The sequence below is a fragment of the Bactrocera dorsalis genome, chromosome 1, assembly GCF_023373825.1.
Source record: "Bactrocera dorsalis isolate Fly_Bdor chromosome 1, ASM2337382v1, whole genome shotgun sequence".
In the NCBI taxonomy this organism is placed as follows: Eukaryota; Metazoa; Arthropoda; class Insecta; order Diptera; family Tephritidae; genus Bactrocera; species Bactrocera dorsalis.
In genome coordinates this window covers 88,344,434-88,370,331 of record NC_064303.1, presented here as the reverse complement: position 1 = coordinate 88,370,331, position 25,898 = coordinate 88,344,434, and the positions used below count along the sequence as shown (strand labels likewise).

The following is a 25,898-nucleotide window of genomic DNA, read 5'->3' as shown; positions in this document are numbered from 1 at the left end:
ACAGTTAGCTGCCCTCCCTCTGCCTGCCGGCCTGCTTTACCTGGTCTATTTGTATAGCCTGTAGAACACTATTTGTAGTTACTTACTTTTGTATTAGTTGCTAAAATGCTTTTTGTTGTTGCTACAACTATCCAATACTCACTTGTTCATGTTGCTGTTGCTTTGAACGCCGTTGACTGGCTTATGATTTCATTTGATTTTCTTTCGTTTTGCATTTCGTATTCTCGACTTTTTTATTATTATTAAAAGTAACTGTGCTCAACAAATACTTCATGGCAATTTTTCTTGTTTTTGTTAACCGTTACGATTACACATTCGTGTCGTTCCCATTGCTTTCTTTATACCTGTATGCATATCTACATACTATGTACATGAATATACATAAGTACATGTATTGTACATACTGGTTCTCAGCTAGTTCTGTCATTCAGGTATTGCAGATATTTATAATTTTATAATATATAATAGTATTTAAAGGTGTTTGCCAACAATATGTCTTTAAACATGCATATGCTTGACTGTTTGTATAATTGTATGTTTGTATGTACATACTTCAATGTGGAATGTGTCTAGTTGAGAATTTCGTGCGATAAAGCTACAAATATTATTATTAAGGCTTTTGCTTACTTTAATTATTGCTGTTCAAAAGCGAAACTGCTACTTCGAGTTCTAAAGACCAGGGTAGATAATTATAGAAAACAAAAAAAAAAATACACAGTAGTAGCATCAAACACATTGGGAAAGAAATATAAAATAACAAAAGTTATTTGCGTGGAATTTGAGGTCGGGAAGAGAAAGGGCAGCGGTGGCTGAATTTTTAAGGGCTAAAAACCACATATCTCGAGACTCGCCCGACCGATATCAGACAAATTTGATGTGGATCATTCCCCCATATAACCAATGTATGTATGTATAATGTCCGGGTGACCTTACTCCATATGAGTATGGTATGTGTGGTACCTTAATGAATCTCAGAGAACATTTTATCAGCATGTGACATGTTCCTTAATTACATTTTTTATATTATTTTTAGTTATTATTTTTTTTTAAATAATACTTGTTTGCTTTTTCCTTTTTTTATTTTGTTTTTGTTTTTATTTTTTTTTATTTTATTTTATTTTTTTTATTTATTTTATTTTTATTTTTATATTTTTTATCATAAATTTAGTAACACTTATGTCACAATTTACATCTGTACTTACTTACATATGTACATACATATGTATGTTTAGATATTTTGTTTTAGTTTTTTTGTTGTTTCTTATGCAGCTCAATCAATATAATTTTACTACACATGTATTTTCTTTTCGAGCGTAACCATATTAAAAGTACAGTCAATCACCATCGCTACCGCCGAAGTCAGTGTGCACAATTCCAATTTCAGTGGATTTTTCAAAAATGTATAATTGAACATGTCAAGCCCATACATACCAACAATAATAATTACAATAAAACAGTATTACGAAAAGTAGAAAAAAAGGCCCCCAAACGAATGAGAGAGCTGGCAAGTTGTGATGTTTAGCAACAACAATTGCAAATTAGTGGTATGAAAATACATATGTACATACATACACCTATGTATAAGTGTATTTGCAAATTATACACCACGGCACATATGCACTTTTGTATGTATGTACATAAATACGTGCGGTTGTAATCATACAGCAGGGTAGTGTTTGGTGAGCAAAATGGATTGAATTTGCAAACACATTTTATGTACAACATACATATTTAGTATATATTGTGGTATATATCGCAGTACATATGTACATATGTATTGAATTTATGTATATTATTATTTAATTATGGCATTTTCATATCTAAGGACTATGTGTTATATCTTCTGCCCCTAACTGGGCGTGAAGTGCCAACTTGTTTTATACTTCAAATACCTGAAAGGAAAGGGAGGTATTCTCTACAAACTCGCTTCTAGTTTCAGCAGACCGATTATATCCACTCATGTTGACCTTTAACATAAGCTTGGTATTAAGGATCTCTCAGTTCTCACAGTGTTGGTACGAATAGGTGCGTCTTATGGGATTATATGTATAGAGAAACTGAAACCATCTGCTCAAATAACAATTGTTCAACATAATATTACGTCTTTTGAAACCTTTTACTAGATCTTAAAGTTTGTTATATTAGGAACGACATACAAAGAATTCAAGCAGGTTCATTTATTTTCGTACTTGTATATCCTGAATAGAGTATATTAAGTTCGTCAAATTGTGACAGCCAAAAGCAAAGCTATACATACGCGAACAAGTCCTTAGAGTTTTTAGATATCGTTCTTAAAGTTTGCACATGTTCTTTGTTCTCCAAGAAGCTGCACTTCATCTGATGAAATTAACAAAAAAAAATGAAGGATGTGGTGCTTGAAAATCATCAGACAAGTTTTAGTGAGTTGATAAAAGAGCTCGACATATCTCGCGAGTTCGTTCGATCTTGATCTTGCTCGACTCGTCCCGAAAAAGTTGAATTTTTTTTCAAAAAGAGTACGATTGTGACCGACTTTAAAGCCAAAAACGCAATGAATTCCATCGATCAACCACCGTATTCACCAGATTTTGCTCCGTGTTATTTTTTCTTTTTTCCCCAAACTGAAATTACCACTCCTTGAAACCCGCTTTCAGTCAATCGGAGAGATAAAACAAAATTCACTGAAGGAGCTGAAAGCCATCCCAAAAAGTGCTTATTGTTTCGAGAACTGGAAACATCGTTGGTATAAGTGTATTTCATCTGATGGGAATTATTTATATTAATTATTAGAATTGAATATTGATGGATAATTAAATATTTGGCGCATTACAATTTACGGGTACATTTTTGTCACAATGTATGTATGTACATATGTAATTAGAAATGGCCAATTTGTCTCAAGCAGACATACAATTTGTACTTGATCTATATTTAGACTCTGTCATTACAACAAAGTTATATTAAGCAAATTCATCAGTGAGATACACTTATTTCCTTTATTTTTTAGTGTTAATATCTTATCTTGATAGATACAGATCCTAAACTTTTTTTCAATACTTCAATTTTTGATTTACATTATTATATACAAACATATACACACTCACATACAAAAATGCCATATGTGTGTGATAAATTATTTCTCGATTACAACAATCTCCAGAGTCTCCCATACTTAATTATGCGGCCTTCATTTGATATTGAGAATTATATTTATTTAATAATTTAAGTGATTAAATTTTTCGATTAAATCAAGCACATTCAACAATTTTTTATTTTATTTTTCTAAATAAAGCACAAATAATTAAAATTAGTTGTTGAACGTTATGCTTAGCAATACCTGAAATATGTATGTATGTACTATGTTTGTCATTATGCATGACACCGAAAAAGTTCGGCTAAATGCTTTGTGTACATTAGTGCTGCTAAATACTTATTTTATATATTTAATCATACATATACTCGTACATACATACACGCATACATATAAGTAAAAATTTGTTGTGCTTTTATTTAATTATTTTTTATTGCTTTGAACTGCCATGACTGTACCATGTGAAGATTATAACCTGAAAAAAATATTTATATCGCATACAAAATGCATACATGCATACGTTTATTATAATATATACATATGTACATATACCCATACATATCTTTGGGAAGTGTGAAAATTGCATTATCTTTAGGGGGCAATGCTGTGCGTTTATGTTAATTAAAATATTCATAAGCGTATAGCTTTTCCCCTTAAATGTTATTGCGCTAACTACAATCAATACACATTTTTATGATTATGTATAACATAATTAATATTAGAAACACTATTTTAATAGTATCTATTGTTCTATATATTTTTATACCACTGCCAATTAAAATATATTTCTTTAATAATACGTTGATTTATAATGAACTTAGCTCCTATTTATAATGACATCTGTCAATAGAAACTCCAAGGAATATACAGGGCGTTTCGCAAGATTCAAATATACAATTTTCTTCGCAATATATTTTGTATTGTATTGTTTGAGCTCCCTTTGGTGATTTTTTTTTTACTTTAAAGGCCTTAGAAAAGCATAATTAGAGTCAGTGCTTCTGGCGTGGCTTTCAGATTTTCAACAGCTTCACAGCCCTCGTTCGCTACCAAAGGCTTCGCTTCCTTATCCAGTCTGGTAAAAGCAGAATTAACAGCGCGGTTGTTGAGGCCAATGATATCAATATTATTGGCGTACACAATTTATTGGTTTCATTATTTGTAATTTCACTATTGGTTAGTGTACAAGTTCTTTATACATTTTCTGTAGCCAATATGCTTTCGTTCCACTTCGAAATATTTTCCATTAGTGCTTAGATCGCTATAATGGCAATTTTATTAGGATTCCACAATTTAATTCGTGCTCACAGGTGAAAATTATGAATATGATACATACAGTAATGACTGGATATTGTGAACCTCCGCAGTTCCCCCTACTAAAGTTAAAAGTTATACGTTATTTCCATCATAAGTGACACTGCACGTAGAAAAAGACTGGGAGTTGCAAGTACAAAATTATGTAGTTCCCCCTCCTCCCAAAATTCTAATCTGGAACCGCCCCTGCCTGAGGCAAGGAATCACTGTAGCATATAGCTCCCATACAAACTGTACGATACTTTTTATTTGTGAAGGATGAAGCAGAAGATCACGTTTTTCCTGTTTATTTTCCCTTAATTTTTTGATTTCGTTTTTTTTTTCTGGTTTAAAAAAGATAGAAATTTATTAAGTATTACTTTTTTAAGCTCAATCTTTTAGATGGAATAAAAAATAGAGTTTTTTAAATATTTAGTTCACTATATTCAAAGCGGACTGCATGAGCAAACATTGTTATAAATATGTATAAGTAATTCTTGCTATTTAAACAAATGCACACATATAACATTTAATTTCAGTAAGTTAGTTCTATTTAATGTGCATGTGATGTGTACATGCTAATGTACTACAATTATACTTATGTACATCTGAATGTACATATATATAATAATATTGGAAAACTAATTTTAATTTTTTCTCTTTTTTTTACTTTCAGATTCTGCTCCTAAACGCACACATACACACATTTCAACATATGCCATATAACTTGAACAACGCGCTATCGTCTACATATATTAAATATTTTTTGCAACAAAAACAAAAAACACATATTTGTGTCCGCTGATTTTGATCGATTATTTTAGGCTAATGTGTGGATTAATTTGATTTTTTTTTGCTTGCAGCTTTGAATGATATGTCACGGCAAAAAATGTCAAAGGTCCCAACAACTTTGTTTACATTGGAAAATAATCTCAAGCAAATAGTTCTGAATAATTTATGAAAATATTAAACCAATAGATATTTTAACAAATTTCGAAAGACACATTTGTAGACAATTTGTATGGCTAAAACACGTGAATAACAACACATACATACATAAAGAGAAATTGTGTTAGATAGAGCAAAAGAGAGATAGAGAGAAAGGAAGACGAGTACATAATATATGTTGATACTTAATTTTATAAAGGCAACGCGTAACGTGAATGCACTGACATAAACCAATCTTCAATTGAAATATTGGAAAGGGAAAGACTCCCATTTTCCGCATACAGCAGACAACTACGCAAATAGAAGGATATCAAAGTGTATCGAGTGAAAATACACACACACACACACACACAGATATTTATATATACACATCATTTCCTCCCTCCTATATTGGCGGGACGGATAGGAAAACATTTTGATGCTACCTTTAAACGGATGAGCGTATATCTAATAGAAGGAGCGTGTGTGTTGAGAGGTTTGCATTATTGCAACAAGAATCGATCAACAGGCTCCGAACTAGTGTACCACGTGAATTGCATTTAATAATTTAAGTGCAAAGAACGTGGAGCGAAAAGGGTTTTGATTTTTCACGTTCGAAAAATCAGATGGATGGAAATGCACAAAACATGTTTCACGGAAATCATCAAGGGTGAGTTTACCAAAAACCTACATAGCGATTCATATGCTTTTAGTAAAGTAAATACAAATATTTAATCAAATCAAAAATCAAATAATTTTAATAGTTATTGTCTTTTGTTAATTTTTCGGCTCATAGAGCTTATCACAGTTGCTTTAAATTATATATTGCTTTTATTAAATAATTAAAAAAATTTAAAATACGTACATATGTATAAATAAACATTTGGAAAAAATATATTTTTGTAAATATTTATAAACGTTTTGACAAAAATATATATATTTTGAATTTAAATTATATTTTTTATATTTTTAAATTTAAAAATATATTCTCAACAATTTCTAAATGTTCACTATTTACTACCTTTAGAGACCCGTACTATCGCTATGATCCCTCAGCTGCAGCAGCCGCAGCTGCGGCGGCAACACCGCGTGCGATGGGACCGCCGGGCGCTTATCCGCCCCGTCACCGGGCTCCGCATCCGCTGCAGCAACAGACCCAGTATCCAACGTATCAACCGACCGCGGATAACATCTATGGACTGGCGGGTGCTGACCAGCACGGCCTTGGTATGGGCGATTTAGGTGGCTGGGGTGCAGCGCCAAGTCAGGTCGGTGCTTATCCAGGTTCTGGTTTGAGCGCGTATGGCCATCCGCAAGCAGCACCACCCACCCAACAGCGGCAGCCTACCGCACAACCAAGGTAAGTTTTTGAATATCTTTTTATTAGAAAAAATTAACAACAATAATAGCGATCTCACCACATTTCACCAAAACTAATTACGATTTGTTTGCATTAACAGTTATCGTCAGCATATGCCTACATATGGTCAGCAGGATCAACAAAAGTTAGCATATGCATCGCAGCAAATGGGCATCGGCGGATTATTACAGCAACCCGGACCGAGTGTTAGTGCTGCCGGTTACGGCGCCTTGTCACAGACACAACAACCGCAGCAACAACAAGCGCCTACACCACAGCAACAGCAGCAACCAAACCAACAGCAAGCTCGTTTGCCGCATAACTATCCCCAGGCACCGGGTCAACATCCACTATATCCAGTCGCGCCGACATCAGCAGGACAAACAGGCTCGTCTGTGCCGGTACCAGGCGGTCCACAGGGTTATACGCATAGTCCTTACGGTAATCCTATGCAACATCAATCGAGTCGCACTGCTCAACATGTTCCATATGGTCATTTGGATCAGACAAATCCTTATGGTCAACATGTGCCCACATCGGCTGCACCGACTAGCGTACCAACGCATCACTTAACTGCACAGCAGCAGCAGGCTGGACAGTTAGGTGCGCACGCAGCACCTCACATGGGACCGGGCAGTCAGCAACAACAACAGCAGCAGCAACAACAACAACAGACTCCAACTGGCTTGCCTCAGTCATCATTGCCTCCTGGTTTGGGTGCGCCACAGCAGCAACAGCCCACCTCGCATATGTTGCAGAGCCAACAACAGCCACAACAGATCCAACAGCAGCAGCAACAAAATCATGTTGGTCTAATACAGCCGCCAAACCAACATCAGCAGCTTCCAGGTGCTGGTTTGCCGCCACCGCATAGTATAGGAGTGCCACCAAGCTACAGCAGTCATCATCAACAGCAGCAGCAACAACAACAACAGCAGCAGCAACAGCAGCAACAACAACAGAATCAGCAGCAACAAAGCAATGTACAAAGTGTACAATCCGCCGCAGCGTCATATTTGTCCTCAGCCAAGCATCAGGCTACGTCATCACAGTTATCATCATCGCCACAATACCGCGCACCATTTCCGCAATTATCGCCACAAATGTCACCGCGGCCACCAACAATGTCACCGCATCCGCAAATGTCTCCGCGACCGGGCATGTCGCCAGCTAAGCCGCCACCACAGTCGCAAACGCAAGCGCAAACACAACAGCAAGTAAACTCACCCAATCAGCAACAGCCGACTCATCACAGCATTTCGGGAATGGTTGGTCTTACACCGCCACGTCCACAACTACCAAATACTGGACCGCCAAGCTCCAAATCTAGTGGTGGTCCACCAGTTGTCAACACACTACAAGCACTCGAACAGATGGTAATGCCAACGCAGAGCGTTATGTCTGGTCCGGGCGGTGTACCAATGGAATATCCGTCAGCCTATCGTCAGGCGTCCAGCCACGCCACAATGTCACCGATGGGACCACGCATGCCGGTTTCACCACAAAATCACCTACAATGGAGCCCACATTTGGGCTTGCCACAGCCACAAAACCCCTCTCCATTGAATGTGAATAGTGGGATGAGCGCACAGTCGCAGTCCCAGTTGCAGCTCCAACAGCAACAAATGAATTTATATGCCCAGGCACAGGGTATGACCCATCAGCAGCCACCGGCCGGACATCCATCATCTATTGGACCGCCACAACAGCAGCAGCAGCAGCAACAACAACCATCACAGCAGCAAACGCAACCTCCCCAACCACAACAACAACCTCAGCATCAGCAATTGAATGAGCAATTACAGCATTCCATTAATGATATTGTGGGTAGTGGTCATCAACATCAACAACAGCAGCAGCAGCAACAGCAACAACAACAGTTGCAACAACAGCAGTTGCCGTCTATGTCACCTATGCATACACAACAGCAACAGCAGCAGCAGCAACAACAACAACAAGTATCCCCGTCTACACAACAACAGCAACAACTGCTTCATCAGCCACCAGGCTTACCGAGCATCCATCATATAGGTCATCATCAGTTGCCACCAGCTACAGACCATACTACTGCCTCGCTTATGAACAGAAGCGCGTCTGCACATGATCCCACAATCGGCGGTATACCGACTTCGCAAGCGCAACAACAACAGCCGACTCTTGTTCAGTCGCAGCTGCAGCAACAAACGTCGCCACATCAGCAACAGCAACAATCCCCTCATCAGCAGACTATGCTGCAACAACAGTCGCCAAGACATCACCCACAATTATCACCACATCATCCAACCCCGCCCCAACAACAAATGCATCAACCATATCAACAGCAGCACAACCACCAGTTGCTAGGCGATCCGTTTGCTGCAATGTTAACGGCGACACAAGATGCACCAGCTAGTCTCCAGTCGAGCCTACAACAACAACAGATTTCACAATTGGAGCCGCAGCCGCAGCCACCGCCGACGTCAACGCCTACGCAGATCCTAACACAGACGCAGTCAGCGATTCAGTCACAGTCGCAACCTCAGCCGCAGGCACAACCTCAGCAACAGCCATTACCACAACAGCATCAACAACAACAACAGCAACAGCAGCAGTCAACGCAGCGTGAAGCACAGTTGCCGATATCACAGCCGTCTATGTCTCCAGCGCACATTTCGTCACCCATGGCGTCCAGCCCAACGGTGACAGCGCAACAACAGCAACTTCAGCATCAATCGCTGCAAATCCAACAACAGCAGCAGCAGCAGCCACCACAACAGCCGCCAACACCGACATCAACACCCTCACATCATTTGGCTAATATTCTGAACGAAACAGCCAACTCAAACGACTCTTCCACATTGGCCGTAGTGGCTAACGACAGCAACAACAGCAGCAGCAATAGTTCGACCAACAGCATTGTCAACAATCAGCCCACCTCAGTGCATGACAGTAATTCGCAAAGCTCGATCAACAGCAGCCATCATCAACAGCAATCAATGTCGGGCATTGATAGCCTCGGCAATGCGGTGTTAAATAGCAACTCGAACTCCGCCACCGCCACCGGACACGGTGGCCTGCTGGACAGCGCGGGCGCCAGTCTCTTCGACAACAATTCGATGTCTTCAACAAGCGCCGCCGTGGCTGCTGCATCTTCGGCCGCCTCAGCTGCGGCTGCCATGCTAGACAGTAATTCGCAGTCCTCGTTTATAGGCGCTGCCACGAATATTAATGATTTCGAAAATGCCAGTAAGCTACAACAACAAATTACTGAAAATAAGAATGTTGAAGATGCCACGGCACAGCAATGCGCGGCAGAGCTGCCCTCCAATGAACAATCGACAGAAAACGGTTTCAAAACACACGACACAATTGCCGATGTTTCAAAGGCTTTGGAGGAGGAAAGTGCATCCATAAAATCGTGCAATGCAACCATTGCAGATGTGGAAATGCAAGAAGAAAGAATTAAGTCATCAGATAACACAGTCTCTGATGTACTGCTGGAGCAAGCAAAATGCTCAGAAGAGACGCTCTCTGCTACAGAAACCGAACCGCAAATGACAATGGTTCCTGAGCAAACGCCTACACAGACAGTGCTGCCACTAACGGAACAAACTCCAACGCCAGCGCAGCAAACTGCCGCGCCGACAACAGCAGTGGGCGATACCATGACCCAAATCACTGCTGTACCGAATGTGACAACGGTGGCAACAAATCCACCACAACAAACATTCTCGCAAGCACCACCACAGATGGCGGCAATGCTGCCTCCACTGCTGCCTCACAATCCTATGGCCAATACGCCTAGCATGACTGCTATGGGGTATGATGGTACGCAACCGTTGATGATGCCACCATATGGCGCACCCGTGCCACCACCGGGTCACATGTATCCGCCCTATCCGCTTTTACATCAGCAAGAAGTTGCGGCACTGCAACAACAATTACAAGAAATGTATTGCATGCCACCGACAGGTCCCGACCACCAAGAGAAAATCATGCGTCTACAAGATCGTTTGAATATATTGCAACAACACGAGCTAAACGATCAATGTACTGGCGCCGGACCGCAATGTGTTCTCTACCAGACCAGCGGCATACCTGCTCTGTATGGCAGCAGCAGTGTACTCCACAGCCAAATGATGGTTGAGAGTCCGCAAGTGTCGAGCACCACGGGTCGTGGTCGTGGTAAGGGTGCCAATAAACCTCGCAAACCACGCACCAAGAAGGAAAAAGCGGCATTGCAACAAATGCAACAACCTAACAGCGATATTATGGACATAAGTGGCAACATTATGCCACCAAATGCGATTCCAACAACTCAGTTGCCTGTTTCGGAAGATTGTGTGACGCAGGGTGCGGGTGATACATCGGTCGTGGGAATGCTGGAGTATAATGAAGGCAGCGGTGATCACTCGCAAGACGTTGTGCACTCTGCTAACGAACTCGATACATCTACAGATGATGCAGGAAAGAAAAAGAAGCCGCCGCGTAAGCCACGAGCACCAAAAGATCCAAATAAGCCGCCGCGTGATCGCACACCGAAAGCGAAAAAGATCAAAGATGGTGAACTTAACTCGAGTGAATCGCTCGCTTCAATACGACGACGCAGTGGCGCCAAAAAGAAGAAGAATGGTGAAGACGACGAAAAGGCTGAGGGCAGTGAAGCAGAGGACAACAAGCCGCTTTCCGTCTGCAAATCTGATGCCGCAGAACAAAGCGGCAATGCCACAAATGATGCCACTGATGGCGGCAATAAGCCTGAAACTACAACATCGGACGATCCCAATAGCGAAGTTAAATCTACCAATATCGATGGTGACGCACCTGACTACGATGATATACCAGTGTCAAAGATACCAACAACGCGTACGCCTATGGACGATGAAAAGTCTGGAGAAGCCGGTGATGAGACTATAGACTCAATACCTGATTCTGCGGGCGATTCCGCAACCACGCCAAGTCGTAGAAGCAAGAAACGTTCAGGTGGTCGCAATCGTGGTAATAACAGCGATGACGCTACCTACACCACACGTCGCAGAGGTCAGCTCTCTGCACGTGCACTCAAGAAACGCCGCAATCGCGGTCGCATCGTACCCGAATCGGATGGTGAGGATGACACGTTGGCTAGCACGCCACCACCATCACCACCACCCGACTCCGAAACGGACACAAATAAACGACGCTCTTCCCGTAATACCCAACGAAAGAAGTATATTGACGATGTAATGCTACGATTCTCCGACGATGATTCGTCCTTGATGGCTTCGCCGGTTAAGAAAGAAAAGAAAAGTTCGAATGCAGCAGCAGCTGCAGCGGCTGCGGCAGCCATAGCTCCACCAAGCAGTGATGCCGACAAAGATGCCAGTGCCGCGAATTCCGGTGCAGAAGGTGAAAGCGCCACTACGGATGAAAAGCCTACAACGGCAGAAACAGAAGACGGAACGGCCACCGAGGCAAGCTCCAGTACAGCAACGGACAAAGACAAGTCCACATTAGAAGCGCCTCCACCACTATCTTCTAAGCCTAACTACGTGTATATCAATACCGGCGATGAGGATAGTATGGTAGTGCAGTATGTATTAGCGGTGCGCATGGGAAGACGTGAACTTATACCAGATCCACCTCCAACACAACCGAAGGCTGAGAAGGATGCAAAAGAAGATAGCAAGAATGACACAACTGTTGAAAAATCCGAAGAAACCGATAAAGAAAAACCGGGTGAAGAACTGAAAAAGGAGGGCGAAGATTCAGCTGAAGACAACAAAATGGATGTGGATGCTGAAAAATTAGAGAAAGAACCTGAAAAGACTGATGCCATCGAAAATAACGCGGAGGAAGAAAAGGCTCCTGAGAAAATGGAGATCGACGAGAACGTTAAAAGTAATGATGTCGCAGAAAAGAAAGAAAATGAAAGTGACGAATCCACAATGGATTCTAAAGATGCTGAAGTCAAAGATAGCGAAAATAAAGAAGACAATGACATCGCTAAAACCGAGGGCGAAAAGAAAGAGGAAGTGACTACGGAAAACAAAAATGAAACAGAAAAGAACGTGGACGAAGACAAATCCACAGAGAGTAACGCTGACAAACTAGAAGATTCAGAGAAAAATTTACCTGAAGATAAAATTGATACAGAGAGTAAAGATACAGCAGAGAAAATGGATGTTGATGAAGTGGAAGCTAAAGCTGAAGTCGAAAAACCCGACGAGTCGGCTAAGCTGGACTCGGATGAGAAAGCTGACCTTTCTGAACCGAAAGAACTTAAAGATGGTGAAGCCACATCCGCGACTGAAAAGGATGCAGAGAAAGAAAATGATGGTGAAAAAGCCAAAGAGGAGGATAAAAAAGATAAGAGCGATAAAGGTAAAGATGATGATGATGAAAAGAGCAAAGACGCCGATTCTAGCACAACAAAACCAGAACCAGTTTACATCGACGTTGAGGAATTCTTCGTTAAATATCGCAACTTCTCTTATCTGCATTGCGAGTGGCGCACCGAAGAGGAATTGTTCAAAGGCGATCGCAGAGTGACTGCCAAGATACGCAGATTCCAACAAAAACAAGCACAACAAATGAACATATTCGACAGCATTGAAGAGGATCCCTTCAATCCCGATTTCGTAGAAGTCGATCGTGTTTTGGACATGTCTGTGCACACGGATGAAAATACCGGCGAAACGACAAAGCATTATTTGGTAAAATGGAAGTCCTTACCATACGAAGACTGCACATGGGAACTGGAAGAGGATGTGGATGACGATAAGATTGAGCAGTATATGCGTTTCAATAAATTACCACCCCGTGCCGAGTGGAAAAACAAAAAACGTCCACACCCCGAACAATGGAAGAAGCTCGAAAAGACGCCAGTCTATAAGAGTGGCAATACGTTGCGTCCGTATCAGTTGGAGGGCTTGAACTGGTTGAAGTTCTCGTGGTATAACTCACATAACTGTATCTTAGCTGATGAAATGGGTCTGGGAAAGACCATACAGAGTTTAACATTCGTACATTCGGTATACGAATATGGCATACGTGGTCCCTTCCTCGTCATTGCACCGCTATCGACTATACCAAATTGGCAGCGCGAGTTTGAGGGTTGGACCGATATGAACATCGTGGTCTATCATGGTTCTGTAACGAGCAAGCAAATGATACAAGACTACGAATTCTATTACAAAACCGAAAGCGGTAAAGTGCTTAAAGAGCCCGTGAAATTCAATGTACTAATTACGACATTCGAAATGATTGTTACCGATCACATGGACTTGAAATCATTTAATTGGCGTTTATGTGTCATCGATGAAGCGCATCGTTTGAAAAATCGTAATTGCAAGTTATTGGAAGGACTCAGACAATTGAATTTAGAACATCGTGTGTTACTCTCGGGTACACCACTGCAAAATAACATAAGTGAGCTCTTCTCGTTGTTGAATTTCCTCGAGCCGAATCAATTTTCTTGCCCCGAGGAATTCATGCGTGAGTTCGGTAGTCTGCATACCGAAGAGGAGGTGAATAAATTGCAAGCTCTACTCAAACCAATGATGTTACGTCGTCTCAAAGACGATGTCGAAAAATCGCTTGCTCCCAAGGAGGAAACTATCATCGAAGTCGAACTCACAAACATACAAAAGAAATACTATCGTGGTATTTTGGAACAGAACTTTTCTTTCCTCAAAAAAGGCACAACCTCCGCGAATATACCCAATCTCATGAACACCATGATGGAGCTGCGCAAATGCTGCATACATCCGTATCTGTTGAATGGCGCTGAAGAGCAGATACAATACGATTTTCGCGCACAACATGGCGATGATCCCGAATCGTATTATAAGAATCTTATACAATCCGCTGGTAAAATGGTGTTGATCGACAAACTGCTGCCAAAACTGCGCGCAAATGGTCATCGTGTGCTGATTTTCAGTCAAATGGTGCGCTGTCTAGATATACTGGAAGACTATTTGGTGTATCGCAAGTATCCATTTGAGCGTATCGATGGACGCATTCGCGGTAATTTGCGTCAAGAGGCCATCGATCGCTACTCCAAGCCCGGTTCAGATCGTTTTGTGTTCTTGTTGTGTACCAAAGCTGGTGGCTTGGGTATTAACTTGACGGCAGCCGACACAGTTATCATTTACGATTCCGATTGGAATCCACAGAACGATCTGCAAGCGCAAGCGCGTTGTCATCGTATCGGTCAGCGTAAAATGGTGAAGATTTATCGTCTGCTCTGCCGCAATACATACGAACGTGAGATGTTCGATAAAGCTTCGCTCAAGTTGGGTTTGGATAAAGCGGTCTTGCAATCAATGAATACGCACAACTCCAAGGACGGCAGCAACAGGCAGTTGTCGAAGAAGGAAATCGAAGATTTGCTGCGTAAGGGCGCCTATGGTGCTGTAATGGACGACGACAATGCTGGCGATAAGTTCTGCGAAGAAGACATTGATTCGATTTTGAAACGGCGCACACAAGTTATTACAATGGAATCCGAAAAGGGTTCAACATTTTCGAAGGCTTCATTTGCTGCTTCCGGCAATAGGTCGGATATCAAAATCGATGATCCCGACTTCTGGACCAAGTGGGCCAAGAAAGCGGATATTGATCCGGATGCTTGTGAACGTGATGAAACCGAAGATCTTGTGCTCTCAGAGCCGCGCAGACGCACGCAAATCAAACGCTATGGTCATGAGGACGTCATGGAAATCAACTCCGATGATTCATCCAACGATAATAGTGATGAAGAGGGTGGCATAAGTAAGTATGAAGCGGGTATTTGTATTGCTTTTCCTCTTTGTAGATTGGTTACTTTATTAGCTTATTTTGCTAACTGTAATTCTTTTCTTAAGGTTTACGTTCAAGGCGACGCAAGGAAAAACGTATGCGCGAACGTGAGCGCGAAAAGAAAACAAGCATAAACGACGAGTATATACCAAGAGAGCGCGACGCTTTAGCCTCGCTGGGTTTGGATGAAATCCAATACGGCAATTGGGCCAAATCTGAGTGCTTCAAAGTGGAAAAGGGTCTGCTATCATTCGGGTAAGTGTATAACCGAAACATATTATGCATTTCACACATATTTAATCAAAAAAAATTATTGTTTTTACAAGTACAAGTAAAAAATATATATATTATATAATTATCACTCAAAGTAAGCCAACATTCGCTCACTGCAGTTTTGCGCAACGCTTGTAAACATTATTGAGCTTCATATTTAATATGTAAATTTTACGTTGGAGCATTTTTTCCTCCTTCTCCAACATCAATAGCTCATCCTTCTTTTCAACATACTGATTTACACTAGGCGCCTGATAACGCTCTAGCTGTTCTTTGAGCGATTGCAATATTTTCAATTCTTTCTTATTTTCCTCCTCTACCGCCTTGGCTTCTCTTTCCAGCTGCGAAACATTCTTAATCACATCCACTGTCTTATTTGCAATTGATTTCGATTCCTCCTCAATGTTCATCATGATTTGCTTCTCCTCCGACATGGCCAGTGACGCTTTGCCAGTGACACTCTTCAAACCCGCCATGTGCGCGTTTTTCTCATCCAACGAGTTCAGTAGCTCATTTCGTTTAATCATCAATTGCTCGAAGTCAACGGCGCTCAAGATGCCGCTCAAATCGGACTTTGTTATTAGATCACTGCGCAGTTGTTGGCAATTCTCATGTAGTGCCGTTATGCGTAAGCGCATGGTGCTAAGCAGCGCGCGTGCATTTTTCAGCCAATTGTTGATGAACTTTTTGAATTTGCGCTCAATTTGTTTCTCACCAGCGGTCTCTAAAAATACAATATCCTTTTCGTCCTTGAGAAAATGTAATTGGAAATTCTTCATCGTTTCGTCGGTTTCGTCATAGCGAAATTGCAGCTCCTCAATACGTGCATTCAGCAACTTAATCGCTTGCATTGCTACAAGTTTTAATTAGAAATATTTCTTAAGCGTGAAAACGAACTTCTCACTTTATTTACACTGTGCCTACCTTTGCTCTCAATTTCATTGACACGTTTTTCGACTTCGGTCGTTGCCTTCTCTGCCATGTCGCATTTCGACTTGTAATTTAATCTATACTCCATTTGACCGCTATGCATACCCGGCGGCCCACCTTTCTTTGAAGCGCCCGTGTAGTTTGATTGACTTGTGTTGTACATGGAGACGGTTTCGGAGGGTCTCGAACTAATTGAACGCCTCGGCGTTGCATTTGATAAACGTGCACTGCCCACGGAGCTAGTTGTAGTCGTGCGTCTTTGCGCTGATGCTGTGATACGCCTGGTCTTGAGTCCAATCAGCATTTTCGGATCGTTACGTTCGAGAAAATCGATGAGAAAATGATTCTCCAATTTAACTATAGCCAGTTCGCGGTTTATTTCTTGCACGGCCGTGAACATATCCAAAGCGTCATATTTTTCTAAATACTCATCCTTTGCTTCCTCATTCATCAAGCGGTAAAGGTCCAATTGCAGATTATTGATGAATGTCTCCAATGTAAAATCGGTAACGGCACCTTCATTCATTTGAAATGGCAATTTGCCACGAATTTCCAAGCTGTTGGGGCGTTGTGTGGCATAAGCGGTAAAATCGCCATCCGATTGCTGCACTATCGACATTTTGAGGATTGTTGAAAAAAGTTGAAAAAGTGAGATACGTACAGCAGCAGAAAAAAATGATTTTGTTTAATTTTTTTTAGTAGTTCTTATATTTTATTATTTGAAATTCAATTCGCATATAAGTTTTATCGATAAATGAAATACAGGGTGTACTGAAAAAATTTTTTTCTTTAAATTTAAATTGTTTATTTTTATGATTTCTTATTTTTTTTATATTTGAAATTAACTTCGATAAATGAGATAGATTGTGTACTGAAATAAATATTTTCTTTATTTTTTTTTCGAAAATGTTGAGCAGTGGCCTACAAAGAGTGCTTAGGAAACTTACGGAATTGTATAAATTTCGTTAGTGTTTTTAAAAATGATGATCAACCATGCTAATATTGAGAAAACTTTAGGTTTTCGCTGAGTAAAAATCTTCTCAAATACTGATTGCTTCTCACACCACAACAACAAATAAGTTTAATGTAAAATAGATAAATAATATCATCTTTATTTCTTTTTCCCTCTTTTAAGCTGGGGTCGCTGGCCCGAAATTCTCGAATTAGGCCAATTTAAGCGCGGCTGGCGAGAAATGGATGTTGAAGACTGCGCCAGAATAATTGTAAGTACCACTTATATACATTTTATTATTTGCACTTGCAACAATTGAAAATGTGGTATTCTTTTTGCAGCTGCTCTATTGCTTGCAAGTGTATAAGGGTGATGAGAAAATCAAGAATTTCATTTGGGATTTAATAACACCGACGGAGGATGGTGAAGTGCAGAAGATCAGCAGGGATCATAGTGGCCTACATAATTTGGTGCCACGAGGTAGGAATGCAAAAGGTATGGTAAAAGATACAAACACGCACTCTAACTGCACGGACGTAGTTAATGCGCGCACGCACGCTCAAACCCCGTAAATTTAACAAAAACAGAAATCGTAATACTTGTATGTACGTTGTCACAAGCTGAGATGGGCTGCTCCTTACATAGTACCTTATGGCAGAGTAAAGCACAATAGACGCTTATGTCGCAAAAGGAAGCGGTGTCCTAAACTCTAATTGCTCACTTGAAATGCATAAAAATGCAGTAATTAGCGTAATTTATATAAGATTCACTTGAAATTAAGTAAACTTTGTTACTTTTTGCGTACGAATGGACAAATAGCCATCTCCTTACATGAACTTTGAATTTTCAAAACTGCTTTATACTTTGCCTTAGCATTTAGTACTTACAATTCAATTCAATTAACGTAAATGTAAACTCTATTGGGTGTTTTTAAAAGATGTGCGTGTATTGTCTCTTTAGCATTGTATGTAGTCTATAAATATGCTCAACAAATATAAAAAATAAATGCTTGAAATTTAGTCCTATATTGTAGTAGTATTGTAATTTAGACATACACACCATATACATATATGCACTTATATAAATACATACACACATATGTAGCATAATTATTTATTTTTAAAAAGTCGCAGATTTATAGCCACAACTCATTTATATTTATGCCCATTTAAACACTCTGTAAAGCAATGTATACACAGACAAACATACATGTGAAAAGTTGTAATGTACCAGCATTATACATAACCTAAAAATCTGCGACACATTCAATGTAAATAAGTTAATTATATTTAGTACCACATATAAACTGTAAATATATGTACTCAACGGATGTGAATAATCTTTGTAAGTTTTCAGATTAAAGCATAGTATTTGTTTTTTTTTTTGTTTTATTACAACTTGAGTTGGCTTCAGTATTAATATTGAATTGCTACTCGTTGCAGGTCGTAATGGTGGCAAGGCGCAAAAAGAACTGGCAAATGCAGCTGCTGCGGCCGCTAGTGCCACGCCAACCGCCAAAACGGAGGCTGATAAGGATGCGGGCGCCAGCACGAGCGCCGCCACATCGGCAACGGCATCACCCACCAATGCCACTTTATCACCGTCAAGTGTGACCACACCGATTTCGACTTCTAATCCCAATGCCAGCGCTAGTCAAAATGCGCTCACCGATCCGAATCACTGGAGTAAGCAGGAGAAATTCGATGCCGATGCGTTTTTGGAATGTGCTTATAAGAAGCACTTGAGCAGACACGCGAATAAGTGAGTCGTGTGGAATCGAAAACTTTTTTGCCCAAATTACAATGGAATTTTTCACACTAATGTCAAATCTATCTCACTCTTTTTCTCTCTTTCTTTAATAACACAAACGCATTCTTGTGCGAACTTTTCAACACTTTAACGATGTTTTCGATGCACATTTTTATGTATTCTTATATATTTTTTTTATATATTTTTTAATATTTTTTTTTTAATATGTTTTCATTATTTTTTAATATTTTTTTCTTAATTTTTTTTTTTTAATTTTTTTTTATTAATTTTTCTCTAATAATTTTTTTAAACGATTTTTTTAATTATTTTTTTTTAATAAACGTTTTTTTTAATATTTTTTTTTATTAATTTTTTTTTTATGAAATATTTAATCTTTTATTTTTATTATTTTTCCATTATTTTTTTATTAATTTTTCTTTAATAATTTTTTTAAACAATTGTTTTTTTTAATAATTCCTTTTTAATAAACTTTTTTTAAATATTTTTTTTTATATTTTTATATTTTTTTTTTTTATATTTTTTTTTATATTTTTTTTATATTTTTTTTTTATATTTGTTTTTATATTTTTATATTTTTTTTTATAATTTTTTTAAACAATTTTTTTAAATAAAATTTTTTTTAATAATTTTTTTTTTTTTAATTTTTTTTATGAAATATTTAATATTTTGTTATCCATTGTTTTATTGTTTTGTTTACTTTATTGCTTTGTATTGCCTATATTTTCAGAGTACTTTTGCGCGTGCGTATGCTCTATTACATTCAACATGAGGTTATTGGCGACCTAGTGCAGCAAATCAAAGATAACACACCCGTCAGGTAACAGAAAATTCTAAGCAAATGCTTTCACCAACCATTTTCGTATGGCATAACTTTCTATTTTACCTTTCATATCATTTGATAATGGTTTATTTTTTAGTTTTTATTTTCACACGTAATTATTTACTGAAATGTATTTTAGTAACTTTAATTTGAATCTCATTCACATTGTTTGTTTCTTTGTTTCTCTGCCGGTACGTTACAGCTTAGTGTTGCCACATTTTGCAATGGCAACCAATTTAATGTACTAATCTGCTGCTGCTTCTGTTTTCACTATCACTTGACTGACTAATATAAACGCTTATCAGTTAAATGCTAATTGAAAATTATTTATTTATAACTTTAAGGGGTTAGGTGTAGTCAGAGAAATTGCAATTTTTTTAAATATATTTTTTTAAATTATTTTCAAATTATTTTATTTTCGATTGGAAGAAATTATAATTGATTAACAAAATGGTGTTCTCAGTGAAAATATTTCAATTTCGCGGGAAAAAAGCAAATAAAAATCGAAATTAAAAATCCACTTCCATCAGGTACTAATTTTTGTTCTTTTCAAAAAAAAAAAAAACTATAAATTTCATTCAAATATACCGAGCGATTTTCGATAGTTAGCCTCGAGCGCACAAGTTCTCAAGGCTGTATCTCCGAATTTCTTGACAATTTAGGTCAATAATCTAGAGGAGTTGTAGAATTTAATAAGACAAAAAAAAATCCAGTTTTTGAAACCCGTAAACCCATGCAATCCCTTCAGAAAATGAAAAAAAAAATGTTTTGCATTTTTTAATGAGAGCAAAAAAAAATTTTTAATCTAAGCTCATACACTAGTTCAAAAAATTTAAAAATTGACTTAAATGGGTATTTGGGTAATAAAATATATATATATTTATTTGAAATCTCTGACTATCCCTAACCTCACAATTAATATACTTAGTACTTTACTTTTCGTTTTAAGTATTATTAAATGTACTGTTACTAAAGCATTGCCATTTGTTGCCAAAACAAAACCAAATATCAAGAAAAAAAATATTGCTTACGAAACTAATGTGCTACACCACAAATCACTAATTGGCCTAACCTTAAAAATAATTAGCAATTAACAAAATCTGCTTTTTGGAAACTGTATCTAAATCCGCGTGGTGTAGTATATTCTAAAATCCTCTAACTTTCTTTACCTACCGTAATGCATTCATATATATGTGTGTGTAATTATGATTTCCAGTTACCGCCATTAATGAAAAAAAAATCAGTATTATGCCATAAACTCGAATGAACTTAACATTATTCTCGGTGTTCTCACATTCAATTGTTCTTCATTATTAATTGTCTTATCTGTGTCTTTTCCATACGTTCAGTATTCATATTTGCTGTGATTTATATGCATTTACGAAGTTGTTTAGCCCTGTAATATATATATATATTTGATACCACTACTCTCATTACTTGAATTGCTATTTAAAAAAAAAAAAATTCAGAGCTAATTAATTCAATCGCTTACATACCTAATACATATGTACATACCATACATACCTTATCAGTTTGATCGTTAAATTAGTCCATCATTAACTGAAACAATAAACTTCTTTATTCAACGTATACAAATCCATCGTGTAGCTATCGCGCCTTCTCTCACACAGAAAATAACACAAAAAGGTAATATGATGAAAAACGTAATAGTTAATAAATAAAAAACAATAAAAATAAATAAATAAAATGAGAATTGGAGGTTATATACATAAATATGACAGGCGAACAGGGAATTCGAGGCTACTCTCACAGTGTTGTTTAATTAATTTTTGAGATTTCTAATGAGTTTAAGAAATTCCAAATTTTTTATGCTAAATGCCAAAAAAATTTATATATTAATTTTAACGACTTTCGAAATTTAATTAAGCGCATTCTATTGAAATTCTGGTGAACTATTTGGATTGGTAGTGCTTTTAGTTGATTTACACGCATTTTCGAACTTTACGTAGCATACAATTGGCTTTGAACTTTTTAATTGTTTTCGAAAATCTTGTTTTTTAATTTTGTAATAAGTTATTTAAAAGCTTTTTTTTAGTTTTTGTGCAGTTATTTTTTCTTTTGCAAAATTTTTATAATTTTTTCTTTACCAAAAACTACACGCATACACGTATTATTTATAATTACAACAAAATTTATGTTATATATACTATGTAGCGAGCTCCCCATTCGCCCGCCCGCAACGCCCGATCAAGTGCCAGCATCATGGTGGAATCCCGCATGCTGTGATAAGAGTCTTTTGGTCGGAACATACAAGCATGGATGTGAAATGTACCGTCAAATACGCGCCGACCCGAACTTGTGTTTCGTGAGTCATGTTGGCGCCGGTGATGATACGGCCGTAACGAATTTGCCGACGTAAGTGCCAAAAAAAGTTATATACTAACCACAGATTGTACGAGTTCTACATATATACAAAATCGTGCATTCACTAATAACCACAATATCGCTAAAATAATAATATGTAGTTATAAATATTTTACTGAGCTCGTATATAAACTTAATAGTTATAATTCAGAGTTTAATCAAACTCAAAATCCACAAAATATATGTAATTGCATGAATTTGTCCCGACTTAGTTAAATAATCTGACATAAGTTTGTTTATCCTAATTGAAGCATACATTTAGGAACTAAAACGTGAAGATATCGCTTTTGTAATAGCATACATTTAGGGTTTTACGCGTAAAGCGTACTTTTGTAGCATACATTTAGGGTTTTAGCGTACTTCTATAGCCTACATCCAGGCGTCTAGACGTGAAGCACACTTCCATTAAATATCACTTTTGTAGCATACATTTAGGTGCTCAAACTTGTAGGGTACTTTCATGAATTGTTACTTTTGTAGTATACATTTAGGTGTTTAAACGTGCAGGGTACTTAACTTAATTATCACTTTTTCGGTTTTTTATGCAAAAGATTGAAGTTAATTTTCAAATCTCACATTCAAAAGCTTCGAAAAATCTTGAACGGTTTTCTGTTGATTTCCCAAAGTAATAACTGTTTAAAAAAATCGTTTGCTTTTTTTAAAATAATTTTTGAACTTTCGATATTCGATTTTTGATACTCATTAATCATTGAAGATAATAAATATTTATTTTCGAAATTCTTCGAATAAATCAGATTTGATTTTCACGCCAGTTAAACCAAAATTATCAATTACCACGGATCAGCATCAAAATATTTCGTTTTTCAAATCATAATTTTCACTTCAACGAACCATTTCGACCGTTATATAGCTGAACTTACAGACATGTCTTATAAAAAACAATTTTTCAATTCCGATACCATTTGCTGAAACTCGAACTCGATGTCAACTCTTTTTGTGCCCAAAACTCTTGATGTGGTTCCAAGTGTTACGCATGCTTTAAATGTACAAATACTCATTATTCATAACAATATATACAAAAATATATACATTTTTAATATAAATATAAAAATAATAATTTTCCAACAAAACTAACCTTAACGCCTCTTATTTTAATGTAACAGGAACGAAGACGACGCAAACTCGAAACACGAAGATGCCGAAGAGATTGACGACGATGGCACCGCGACCAAAGACTCTGATTCCACCAAATTAACGGCTGGTGACAACAAAGACTCACTAGATCCCGAGCGTCCCAGTTCATCGGGTAAGAGCAAAAAACGGGCGAAAAGCGAAGCCGCTGACGCTGGTAGTGTTGGTGTCGTCGCTGCGAACACTGTGGCTACTGTCGACGGCACCGCCGACGCAACTAATAAGGCACTAACAAATGAAAACGAAAGTGAACAATTAAAAGAATATGATGAAAATCAGACAATTAAAGAAAATATTGAGAATTCGGAGAAGAAGAAAGAAAAATCAGAAACAAAAGAACAAATTACAAACGATAGCAATGATGCCGATGCCTCCGTTGAGAATGTTGAAAATGAATCGACAACACTGACAACCGATGGTGTTTCGTCATCCACCACCACCACCACCACCGCAACTGAGACAGCAACCACAACAACAAACGAAGCGCCAGTTGCGATGGACACGGACGATACAGCAGTCGATGGCAAATCGGAGACGGATACCGATGCCACGATGACCACCACGGTTGCCACTGTTGGTGGAGATTCAACTTCAACTGATACAACGGCGCCCTCAACATCAACATCGGCATCACCCGCCGATAACAGCGGCACTGAAGCCGCCACGACGGCTAAGATTGACAGTGCTTGTGAAATGACGACAGAAAATGAAATTGAAACGCCGGCCGGTGCTGTCGATAGTGCAACAGCCACAAACACAAACGCTACCGCCAACATTGAATCCACTGCAAGCAGCAGTAGCACTACAGCTAATGCTTCCATTACCATAACCACACCTACTTCTAATACAAATAATGAACAAACGCAAAATGACACTCTTAATTCGACCACCGTAGGCTTAGATGAAGAAGAAAGTGTTGCTAGTAGTTATCCGCCGACGACAATGGCAGTGGAAGATGCCACCATGTGGCCATCCATGCAAGATTTGAATACGCGCTTGAGGCGTGTCATAACAGCCTATCAGCGTAATTATAAGAAAGAAGAATTGAAACAACAACAAAAAGCCAAGGTAAGTGCCACATTTTCCATAACACGTCTCATATACCATTGCATATATACATAGTACTCTATGTGTGTCCTCATACAACTCGCTCAATTGAGTCGAGACAAACTCATATATTTTATAACGAGAAAGAGTACTAAAAGAATCTCAAGAAATGTGTGTTCTTCTAAAAATATGGTAAAAAGCAGATTCTAACGAAAGTTGCACACTTAAAATATATATTCACTTTTGGGTATGTCTATCCTTATACAATTGTAGCTTAACTATTGTGTCGATATTTTTGTCTAAATTGGGTAGTACTCTTTTGGATTTGGCTGTAAATGTTTTTAGTTAGTCAATAAAGTTATTTTTGGACAGCGTATTTGTTGAAACGCAGTTCCACGCAATTAGGTGTAGTCATTAAAAGGAAGAAGGAGAAGCCAAGAAGCGGGTTTTCAAGAAACTTCTTGTGCCGACTTACGTTTTCTTTTTTTTCAAAAAAACCAAAAAGCTTTTTTCCCCTAGTTCGAAAAGTTGAAAAATGATCTTGAATGAGAATTTGGAAAATAAAATATCAACCGAATTAAGCCAATAAAGATATTTATATTTAGAAAATATGATTTTTTTTTTAATTTATTGGGTCCATAACTATATTTAAAGTATTGCCCATCTGAAGCTATAATATTTTCCCAACTTTATGGCAATTAGCTGTGAATTCAATGCTAAAAGAACTGAAAAAGTATGGAAAAAGCCAATTTTCTTTTCTTTTAAATTTCTGTTGTGATGTGACCCGTTTTCCTGTGAGAGCGTGCTGCAAATTCCGAGGAAATGGTAGTCAGAAGGGCACTATTTCTCAGTCGATGCTCTCCCAAATAGTTTTTGTTTAGTTTTCTCTAGTCACAAATTTCGGACGTTTTTAGGGTGAACGTTCGCTTCAATTTGACGAGTTCTTGTTGGTATGTATCATATCATTAAAAGTTTCACCCGGTTTTATTAGCTCATAATATATCAGGATCTTAAGATTCCAAGAAATACAGAGTATACTTTTCACGTCATGTTTGTTCGACTTTGACGTTAACTTGAGTGATTGACAAGGTTTCAAATATGATTTTTTACGTTTGCTGTTGTCGCAGTAGACCCATTTTTCAGCAATAGTCACAGTCCGATG

General features: G+C 38.2%; 2 protein-coding genes across 14 annotated transcripts in view; one reads left to right on the top strand and one right to left on the bottom strand.

Moving 5' to 3' along the window:
- LOC105224192 (serine-rich adhesin for platelets) overlaps positions 1-25,898 on the top strand; it is a 77,194-nt gene that overhangs the window by 15,717 nt on the left and 35,579 nt on the right. For 6 of the 13 annotated variants that reach the window (XM_049458796.1, XM_049458781.1, XM_049458740.1 and 3 more), the window contains exons 2-12: positions 5,224-5,957; positions 6,315-6,647; positions 6,748-15,380; positions 15,473-15,662; positions 17,746-17,833; positions 17,904-18,057; positions 19,005-19,323; positions 20,060-20,149; positions 21,761-21,799; positions 22,328-22,528; positions 23,662-24,757. In XM_049458796.1, the coding sequence (XP_049314753.1) occupies positions 5,914-5,957; positions 6,315-6,647; positions 6,748-15,380; positions 15,473-15,662; positions 17,746-17,833; positions 17,904-18,057; positions 19,005-19,323; positions 20,060-20,149; positions 21,761-21,799; positions 22,328-22,528; positions 23,662-24,757 (11,187 nt within the window). In that variant the 5' untranslated portion in view covers positions 5,224-5,913. The remainder of the gene's footprint in view (positions 1-5,223; positions 5,958-6,314; positions 6,648-6,747; positions 15,381-15,472; positions 15,663-17,745; positions 17,834-17,903; positions 18,058-19,004; positions 19,324-20,059; positions 20,150-21,760; positions 21,800-22,327; positions 22,529-23,661; positions 24,758-25,898) is intronic. The other 7 variants (XM_049458818.1, XM_049458807.1, XM_049458782.1 and 4 more) reach the window with 5 other exon arrangements.
- On the bottom strand, positions 15,676-17,426 carry LOC105224191 (girdin). The gene is made up of 2 exons (XM_011202197.4): positions 16,605-17,426; positions 15,676-16,533 (listed from the first exon to the last, which is right to left on the bottom strand). The coding sequence occupies exons 1-2, from the start codon at positions 17,227-17,229 to the stop codon at positions 15,791-15,793; spliced, it is 1,368 nt and encodes a 455-aa protein (XP_011200499.1). The 5' UTR covers positions 17,230-17,426; the 3' UTR covers positions 15,676-15,790.